General features: G+C 38.9%; 1 protein-coding gene across 1 annotated transcript in view; it reads left to right on the top strand.

Annotated features, from left to right (window-relative positions):
• The window catches only part of LOC110288176 (calcium-activated chloride channel regulator 4A-like), a 20,790-nt gene extending 12,639 nt beyond the window's left edge, over nucleotides 1-8,151 (top strand). The window contains exons 9-14 of the mRNA XM_021154599.1: nucleotides 231-337; nucleotides 2,772-2,987; nucleotides 3,567-3,834; nucleotides 5,695-5,865; nucleotides 6,902-7,135; nucleotides 7,587-8,151. Coding sequence (XP_021010258.1) covers nucleotides 231-337; nucleotides 2,772-2,987; nucleotides 3,567-3,834; nucleotides 5,695-5,865; nucleotides 6,902-7,135; nucleotides 7,587-8,002 — 1,412 coding nt within the window. The 3' untranslated portion in view covers nucleotides 8,003-8,151. The remainder of the gene's footprint in view (nucleotides 1-230; nucleotides 338-2,771; nucleotides 2,988-3,566; nucleotides 3,835-5,694; nucleotides 5,866-6,901; nucleotides 7,136-7,586) is intronic.
• The last annotated feature ends 2,062 nt before the right edge of the window (nucleotides 8,152-10,213 follow it).

Below are 10,213 nucleotides of genomic sequence, written 5' to 3'. Positions count from 1 at the left end.
TCAGGTGAGAATTCTTTGTTTAGCTCTGAGCCCCAATTTTTAATGGGGTTATATGATTTTCTGGAGTCTACCTTCTTGAGTTCTTTATATATATTGGATATTAGTCCCCTATCTGATTTACAATAGGTAAAGATGCTTTCCCTTATTTGAACTGTTACACTGTTAATCATTAAATTATAATAAGAACTCTTGTTCTACAAAACAATGCAGCATATTCATTCATAATTTAGGTGGAAACCATAGGCTTGCTACAGATGAAGCCCAGAACAATGGACTCATTGATGCTTTTGGGGCCCTGGCTTCAGAAAATGCTGATATCACCCAGAAGTCACTTCAGGTCAGTGTTTTCCCATCCCTATAGATTTTGTGGTTGCCTTTGCCGTAACCAAGGAAAGGTGTAAGGGCAGAGTACATGAAACTAGCCATAAAGGAAACATTTAAGAGAGAGATGTTCAAGATTTTAGGTGTTGGTTTGTGTGTTTTGGTTTGGTTTGGTTTGGTTTGGTTCAGTTTGGTTTTCAAAATGTAGAATAGTAGAAATAAAATTATATTTTGCTCATTTGAGATATTTCTGGTAAGTTCTGTAATAGAAAAGAAAAAGAAAACACAAATATTCAAAGTTGATCTGGATTCACATGCATGATGAGTGGAAATGTCAGAGGTAAACAGTGACCAGTTAGAAGCATGGTGCAGTCATGTGAGCTGAGGAGAAGCTGGGTTTTGAGATGGCATCTGGAATACAAAGGAAACCCTGCTACCACATCTATTTCTCCTAATGCCATTGTGGGACCAACATGACTTTAGTTTCTGAAACTTTGCTGATGAAGAGACAATAAATGGTATTTTCATTCAAAAGTTTTCCATATCCATTGAGAGACTTGCCAGCTTAATATGGGAGTGAGATTTTAGACAACAGAGTGATGCTGCAAAGAATTGTCTTGCTCCTATCAGGACTGAAGGTGTTGGGGTGTTGATATCTAGGATAGAGTACATTCATTCTATTATTCCTAAAAGAGCAGCCCTAGGATGCACCCACATGGATAAAGCTGGATATTCTTGGACTTCCTGTTAGGTGAAATAAAATGAGCACAGAAAGATGCGGTGCATTATCTCATGTACACCTGAAATTCAAAACAGCTGAATGCACAAAGTAAAGATAAAACCATAAGGCCATAATTAGCATCAGCTAATAAGATGTTTGAGGAAGAGATATAGACACAAACTTTCAGTTAAATAATAAGGGGGCCTACGAGATGTATTACATAAACATAGTGACAACTACAATTAATAGCATTTTATTCTATTTGAGGCAATAGATGAGAAAGTGGATTTAAATAAAAAGGTGAGTTGTGAGGAAACCCTTGGGTTAATTAGTCTAATTTAGCCCATTTATAGTGTTTCAAAACACCATGGTTATATGACAAATATGCAATTTTGTAACTTAAAGAAAAATTAAGATGTTGACTCTCTCTGCTACGAACTATCAACATAGATAAATGGCTTCTCTATGGCTCCTCTCAGAAGAGACCCTATAGTTTACTTTCTCTCTTCTAAGGATTCATAACTTCAAAAATCAGTTTCCCTCCTATGGATGAACACCACATCCAAGGCTTCACTCTCAGTCCTGTGCGAAAACATAAAGATTCCACATTAGCAATCTCCCCAAAATTATTTATCTCAATTATCTTTCATGCCTTCCTATGAACTGAATGTACAGTCTCTATCATGCTAGGTAACCTTCCTTCCAATGAACTGTGTCTAGGCTACAGACCTGTCTTTGTGTCACTGTGTGAGCTTTTACTCTGCTCCAGTTAGAATACTCTAAAAACCCAAAGGATTATCTTTCAGGTCATCACTGAGATGAGTAAAGCACATGTCACATACACACACTCTCTACTCTAATTCTCTGTGACTTTTAGCATACTTTATATCCAACAGTCAACAGCAGCATTTTCCAGAAAACTACCCAAGTATAGCAGGGTCATATTCAAAACCCTTCAACTGATTGTATTAATCAGGGTTCTCTAGAGTCACAGAACTTATGAATAGTCTCTATATAGTAATGGAATTTATTGATGACTTACACTCTGCAGTACAATTCCCAACAATGGTTCAGTAGTAGCTGTGAATGGAAGTCCAATGATCTAGAAATTACTCAGTACCACACGGCAAACAGGTGAAGGAACGAGATCGAGACTCCCTTCTTCCAATGTCCATATATGGTCTCCAGCAAAAGGTGTAGCCCAGATTAAAGGTGTGTTCCACCACACCTTTAATCACAGATGACCTTGAACTCAGAGGTCTCCCTGTCTTAATCTTCTGGAATCCATAACTACTATGTCTCAAGATCTCCATACCAAGATCCAGATCAGAAACTTCTATCTCCCAGCCTCCTGATTAGGATCACTGGTGAGCCTTCCAATTCTGGATTGTAGTTCATTCCAAATATAGTCAAGTTGACAACCAGGAATAGCCACTACACTGATGTTTCCTCTTTAGATCTCCTCTTCTACCCTGTCCTGTCTTCAGGGTCTGCATTACCAACCTTGCAACTGTCACGAGCCAAGAAGCCTTCAGAAAGATGGCAAATCTATTCGGGGGGAGGGGTATAAGTGAGGGAGTGAGGAGAAAGCAAAGGTAAAACTGTTTTCAGATCAAATATGAGGAATTATCTAGAAAAGAAAAGAGAATAAAACTTTTGTCTTATGTAATAATTAAGGGTTTTTTTTTTTCTTTTCTTGTGTTTGGTTGTTTGTTTTACATTTCTACAGCTTGAAAGTAAGGGTGCCATACTGACCAATAGCCTCTGGCTGAATGACACTGTTGTAATTGACAGCACCGTGGGAAGGGACACATTCTTTCTTGTCACCTGGAGCAAACAAGCCCCTGCCATTTATCTCAGGGATCCCAAAGGAACACAAATCTCCAATTTCACAATGGACTCTGCTTCCAAAATGGCCTATCTCAGTATCCCAGGAACAGCTCAGGTAAGCCACTAGCTAGCATTTGAATTTCCCCCTAAAGATATTCTTGCAAGGAGGCTCTAAGCACATTATAAATGTGAGTACAATAACTTTACCATCTTCAAAATGAAAGAACAATGTATGTACTTCCCTTACCTGTGTGATCCTGAGAGCTATAAAAGGAAAAGAAGCCTTGGGTTGATAGAAAACAGAAGGCATCTGAGAACAGAAAGGAAGAAATTGGAGCGTCCTGGTGACCTGGAATGTCATCTTTTCCAATTCTGCCTGCCAGAGTCATGGAATATATGACACAGAGGCCAGAGAATAAGGGCAAAGCAAAGGCAAACATTTCAAAACATTATTTTCCAATTGAGATATCACAAAATGCAATTATCATGCATAACACTATCTGGGATCCCATTCTGTCTCAGCTTCAGTACCTGAGGAATCAAGACCTTTCTAAGAACACTCAATCCAATTTTGTTTTTTTTTCCTTCTTCTATGCTTTATTTTAATAATCACATAATGGAAAACAAACAAACAAACAAACAAACATGTCATTGGACACTAAATGCTTGCTGCATGTTTCATTGACAATTTTAGGTGGGTGTTTGGACTTACAACCTGGAAGCCAAAGAAAACTCAGAGATACTAACGATTACAGTAACCTCTCGGGCAGCAAGTTCTTCTGTTCCACCAATCACTGTAAATGCTAAGGTAAACACGGACACTAACACTTTCCCCAGCCCAATGATTGTGTATGCAGAAGTTCTACAAGGTTACACTCCCATCATTGGAGCCCGTGTGACAGCCACCATAGAATCTAACAGTGGGAAGACAGAAGAGCTAGTCTTGCTGGACAACGGTGCAGGTAATCCACAGACTTTTCTGAATAAGCCGATATGTTTATAGTTCCAAATGTGTCATGTGTTCCTGGGGCAGTGGGAACAAGATGGCCACCCGAAGGGTTAACACATATTAGGAAGGAATAGAAAGACCAACAGGAAATCCAATTGGGCAACGCCAAAGTGCTTAGTAAGTGTCCTGCACATGGTATGCTCTCTATATATGTCAGGTATTGCCAAAATGATGTTTGTAATCTCAACAGGCAATAGCTTTCTCCATCTAAGACAGGCTCATTCAGAAGATGGAGAACACAAGACTTCCTTCTAAGTTCATGCTTCTTAGGGGAGCATCACCAAAAAAGTACTATCAAAGCAGCTGATGCAGGAATTGTCTCTTGGGTGGGAGAGAGCACCAGAGACTGGGACCCTGACAGCTGAAGGGAAGGAAGCAAGGGTGATTCCCCACAACTGGAACAAAGCATAGATAGAGTCCTGGGAGCAGGGACCCAGGAGAAGCTAGAAGTAGCACAGAGAGGAGACTGGGCACTGCAGTTTCAGATGCCAGTTCTGCCTGGCAAGAAGCTAGGAAACGTAATGTCTGCTCTGTAGGGAGGTGGGGCAGAAACCCTTTCCCTACACTCTGTGTTCTCCTGTGTTTTGAAACTTGAGTGGAAGTCAGTGAATAAAATAACCAATTTGACCCACACATGAATGAGAGAAGACACCCATCAGTGCATTTTATGTAATGCCACAAACTTGTCTTCAGTTATATTCTTGGAGTGAATTCCATGTTTTCTCTCATTGCAACAATAATTCTTCAACTACCTTTCACCAATTCCCAGTCCCTTCTACAGTGCATGTAACTTCATGCTCCATGCATCATTTCTTGGTATTTTACTAGATTACCAGATGACAATTTAGTTCACAGGGGAAACGAACTAATTTAAAATTCCTTTACTAGAAAAAAAGAAAAAGAAATAGACGGCCGATAGCTGAGGCCAGCACTGCTTGCTTCTGTGTACACAGGAGTCACTTGAAGTACTGCGCAGGTGCTTCCCTAGGTAGTCTGGGAAATCTGCATGTCTGAAAATCCCCATACATTTAGAGGGACACAGATGTGGTTGATACATGAACATTGTTTTCTCTTCTGTGTAGAATGGGGAAATACATTTTTAACTTATCAGCTGCCCCCTATGCTTATCATTGTAAGAGAGGACTTATGCTACAACATTTCTTAGATACCCAAGCATTTATTCCTAGAGGAAAATGTATCTTTTCTCTGTTGAACTACAGATGTAGTAAATGATTTGGAGAAGAAAAAGAAAAAAAAAGAAAAGAAAGCAAAAGAAAAGAAACAAAAGAAAAGAGAAGAAAGAAACAGAAGTTGTTGATCATAAAGCAAAATAAGTTAATTGCATTGTCAATGAGGAATAATGATAATTAAGTCTTGCCTAAGAAACATTTGCCACAGGAAGGGCCTCACTTATATAAACAGAAGATAACACAGGCAGATTAATGTAGAGAACTCAAAGTCAATCAAATATAAGAGAAATGATAAGAAGAGGCTTATGACATCTGCATAAGTTGGTAGGGCACAAAGAGATAATATGTTAAAGTATTTATGAAACATACACAATTATAAGTGTGGGTTATCATGTTATGTGAGTACAGAGATAGAGATAGAGATAGATACCAAAGTGAGTCAAGAATATACCATTCAGTATGTATTATTTTGGCAGAAACTAATGGAGAGAGATACTCCATTCAAATGTGAAACTGTAAGCACAGCAACAGACTATGAGTATAAGGCCATGCAAGTGTGACAACACACACTAACCTCTCATCTGTTACAATGATCTAATTCCTTTCTTTATGCTTTTACCAAGGTGCTGATGCTTTCAAGGATGATGGGGTCTACTCCAGGTTCTTCACAGCTTATTCAGTGAATGGCAGGTATAGCTTAAAAGTCCGTGCAGATGGAGGAACAAACTCTGCCAGGAGGAGTTTACGCCACCCATCAAGCAGAGCTGCATACATACCAGGCTGGGTAGTGGATGGTGAGTGGGTCCCAGTATCAGAAACCCAGTGAATCCCTTTTTTGTGACTTCATATGGTGGAGGCTACAAACAGTTCAAAATGTAACTACACCCATTTCTAGAGTGAGATTATTACACAATTGTTTCTACATTAACCCAATCAAAACCTAGCAATCAATACATGCTGAAAACCTATCAGCTAGTATTTGTTACTGTGGAACATCCTTTGACTATCACCAAAATGTATCTACCTTTCAGCTACAGACAGAGGAAATGGCCCATTATGCTAGGAACATAAGTGCAAGCCAGTGGGTAGTCTGTCCTCTATGTTACACTTGAGGACAGAGGAAATGGCCCACTATGCTAGGAACAGAAGTGCAAGCCAGTGGGGCAGTCTGTCCTCTGAGTTCCACGGGTGTCCATGTTTTTGAGCTTTGCTTTCCTGACTCCTTATCTGGAGAGTGGGGAGCTAAGCAATGGAGAAGTTGAGAGTCTTATGTCTTAGCACTGATGGCTTGGAGGGAAGGAAGCCATCCCAGTGTTAAGGGCAGACACATTTCTAGTCAGAAATAACTTGAGAAATAAAGCAATCCTTTTGTAAGGTCCATGTTAGGGAAGCCTAGTGACACATGCCTGTAATCCCAGGACTTATGGAACAGAGGCAGGAAGGAGGATAAGGATTTCAAGGTTATCTTGGCTGCTTAAGTATATTTGAGGCTAGCCTAGATTTCATACCAGCATGTTTGATTTTGGATTTGTTTTGTTTTGTTTTGTTTTGTTAATTCATATAACAAATTACATAACATCCTCATTCAGGGCAGTTTTCATATCACAGCAAGTTATTGTCCAATTTGATTTGATAACATCCTGGTAATAATTCTGGAGGATGAATTTTCCCACAAATGGAAGGCTTATGATTGTAGCACATCATAAAAATACAACCTTGAAAATGAAAAGAGGAAGAAGAAAGGAAAGACAGGAGGGTCAGGAAGCTGACTGACTGAGTTCTTAAAAGTTTACAGTTCCATCCAATTTAACTAGAGAATTTTAAATGCAGGAGAAATTCAAGGGAACCCACCCAGACCTGAAACGACTGAGGCTACTCAGCCAGTCCTAGAGAATTTCAGCAGGATAGCGTCTGGAGGTGCCTTTGTGATGTCCAATGTTCCAAGTGGTCCATTACCTGATCTGTACCCACCAAATCGAATCACAGACCTCCAGGCCACTCTTGATGGGGAAGAGATCAGTCTAACATGGACGGCCCCAGGAGATGATTATGATGTTGGAAGAGGTAAGAACAAGGACCCCTGTGGGTTTGACCTGACTGAAAGATAGGGTGAAGCAAGAGCAGATAGGTCAGCTAGAGGAGAGCACTTATGACTGACAACTCAGCCAAGTAGGAATTTTAGGATCTGATGTTTTATAGTTTATGAAACAGGTCTTGATTTTCCTGCATAGCTGTCTTTAAAAGTCAGAACTCGGTTGGGCAATGGTGGCACATCCCTTTAGTCCCAGCACTTGCGAGGCAGAAGCAGGCAGATTTCACAGGACAGCCAGAACTATACAGAGCAACCCTTTCTCAAAAAACAAAAATAAATAAATAAATAAAGTCAGAACTCAGCTTTTACAGAAAAATGAATAAGACTTTTGATGTGAGTATGACAAAATATATTTAAGGTAACTAGAAAGAAATTTAATATGGTGTGATGCAGTAACTAACCCACACATAACATTTTTCTCAGTTCAACAGTATATCATAAGAACAAGCGAAAATATCATTGACCTCAGAGACAATTTTAATAATTCTCTTCGGGTTGATACTACTAAACTTACACCAAAAGAAGCCAACTCCGAGGAAACCTTTGCCTTTAAACCAGAAAATATCTCAGAAGAAAATGCAATGTACATATTCATTGCCATTGAAAGTGTCGACAAAAGCAGTTTGAGTTCGGGACCATCCAACATCGCACAAGTGGCACTTTTCACCCCTCAGGCAGAGCCTGTCCCTGATGAAAGTCCACGTTCATCAGGAGTTAGTATTTCTACTATTGTGCTGTCTGTGGTGGGCTCTGTTGTACTAGTTTGTATTATTGTAAGTACCACTATTTGTATCTTAAAGAACAAAAGGTCCTCATCAGGAGCCGCAACAACATTTTGAAAGGCAACATGAATAAAAAGATATTTCTGAGCTTTTAAAGCATATTCCATGTGATCATGAACTCAAATATAATTTCAAGAGGGTCTAAAATACTTTAATCATACCCATTCCGTGAAAAACTATCAATATTAATGATTTATAATTTTATTGGATATAAAGGTATTAGTTTAATTATTTAACTTTTTGTTTTGTGTATACATATTGTATGTGTATATGATCGTATGTGTGTATATATATGTGTGTATATATATATGAATAAGTGTATATGTGTGTGCATGTATGTATGCATATATGTATGTATCTGCAGTCATGTGGATGTGTAGTTCAGAAGACAATTTGTGGGAATGGGTTTTCTCCTTCCATCCTGTGGGATCTACAAACCAAACTCCTCTTGTCATGTTTGGCAGCAAGTATCTTTATACTGGGCACAGGACAATACTGTTTTTGTTTTTTAAAGATCAGATACCACTGTTTATATGTCAACCTAACCTAAACATCTCATGAAACCCCTCCTACCTATGTGCATTTCATTCATCTTAAGAAGGAACTGTTGAAGCTATAGACTATTGACTTTCTTTCAGAGAGAAAAAAGCAAGATATGTTAAAGATACATTTTAACCCATCACTCAGAGGCACACCCTAGGGGTCTCAAGCAGATTGATGGAAAGGAGTTAAGAAGAGAAAGAAAGGAGGTTGAGAAGAATAGATCCACACATTGCAGGTTGTTCTTACAATCCTTCCATGAGACCAAGTTAGCACAAATATGACTTACTTCACACAACACCAAATGCTGGTGAGGATGTGAAGAAAGAGGGACCTTTACTCATGCTTGGTGGGGATGGACATTGGTGAATTTGAAACACGAAGACCATATGACCCAGGTGAATCCCTCCTGGGTATATACCTAAAAGTCTCTATGTCCTATCACAGAGGTCCTGGTACAGCCATGTTCATTGCAGCAGTATTTGCAATGGCCTAGATGTATATCAGCAGATGAGCAGACAAGGAAAATGTGTTGCATTTGTACATCAAATGATATATAACCACCCATAAAGAAAAATAAAATCATGACATTTTAGAAGGATGGATAGAGCTAGAAATTACTATGTAAGTATGTGTCCCAGAAACATAAAGAGAAACTCTCTATTTTTTTCTCAAAGGTGAAATCTGTTTTAATATACAATAATAATATAATATAATATAAGTAATATAATATAATATAATATAAATTCTATGTTCCTGTAATACTTCTGGACTCTTAAAATTGAACTTCCATTAACCATATTTTACTTTGAATCTTTACTAGTCTATGTTGCAATCATCCAAATGATTGGAACAATTATGTGTCCAGATTTTCTCTATTTACTTGCTCTTCATTCTTTCTTTACTAAAACACATTCCATTAAAGTAGTTAATAAATATGTCATTGTATTCCGAGGCCATCTTTGTGTTCATGAAGCCAAGGCTCTGAAGGAGAGGTGAGTGGCCATGTGGGTCACAAGACCCACAGCTTCCTCTCTGCTCAGTATGTTTATGAAGCAAGTGCAAGATGACCTCATCCCCTCATAGAGCAGTCCCTGCTATGCCCAGGCATCACATGCATGGCACCAAGGCATACTCCCATAGTTATGCTGGCTTTCTCACCCTAGTTTCATAAAATCAGAATCACATGCCCCAGAAATAATTTTACAATATGATTTGATTAGAGATTGTTCAAATGATTGATTGGTTTGATGTAGACACATAATTTAGGGATACATTATAGAAAGTTGTTTGGGTAGTGATTTGGTTTGATTTGGTTGGTTGGTTTGTTAATATTTGAGGCAAAATAATATAATTCTAAAACACTGAGCTCACTGTATTGATACATACCTTACAAGTTTCTGACTCAGTGTAAGAAAGGCATCTCACCCCCCTGCCACTCAAGTCAGAGACCACAGGAAACCCTTCTGCCTGCCCATTTCTTCACATCTTACATTCAGTAACTGAACAAGTCTTGCCCTCACATCCTCTTCCAAGGGCTACTACACACAAGTGCTGCATATACATATACTCAGGCACACACTTACACATAAAATACATATTTATTAAAGAGGATCCCTTTTCCCTTCTTTTCCATTATTCCATCTAAGCATGTCTCTAAAATCTGCTAATAGAAATATAGTCCCCCTTCCGGTCAGAAAAGCGCCGGGGCAGCTGGGGCGCAGGGTC

This window comes from Mus caroli, unplaced genomic scaffold (assembly GCF_900094665.2).
Source record: "Mus caroli unplaced genomic scaffold, CAROLI_EIJ_v1.1 scaffold_16533_1, whole genome shotgun sequence".
In the NCBI taxonomy this organism is placed as follows: domain Eukaryota; kingdom Metazoa; phylum Chordata; class Mammalia; order Rodentia; family Muridae; genus Mus; species Mus caroli.
The sequence above is the reverse complement of the archived record's forward strand: the minus strand, read 5'-3'. Positions and strand labels throughout refer to the sequence as shown.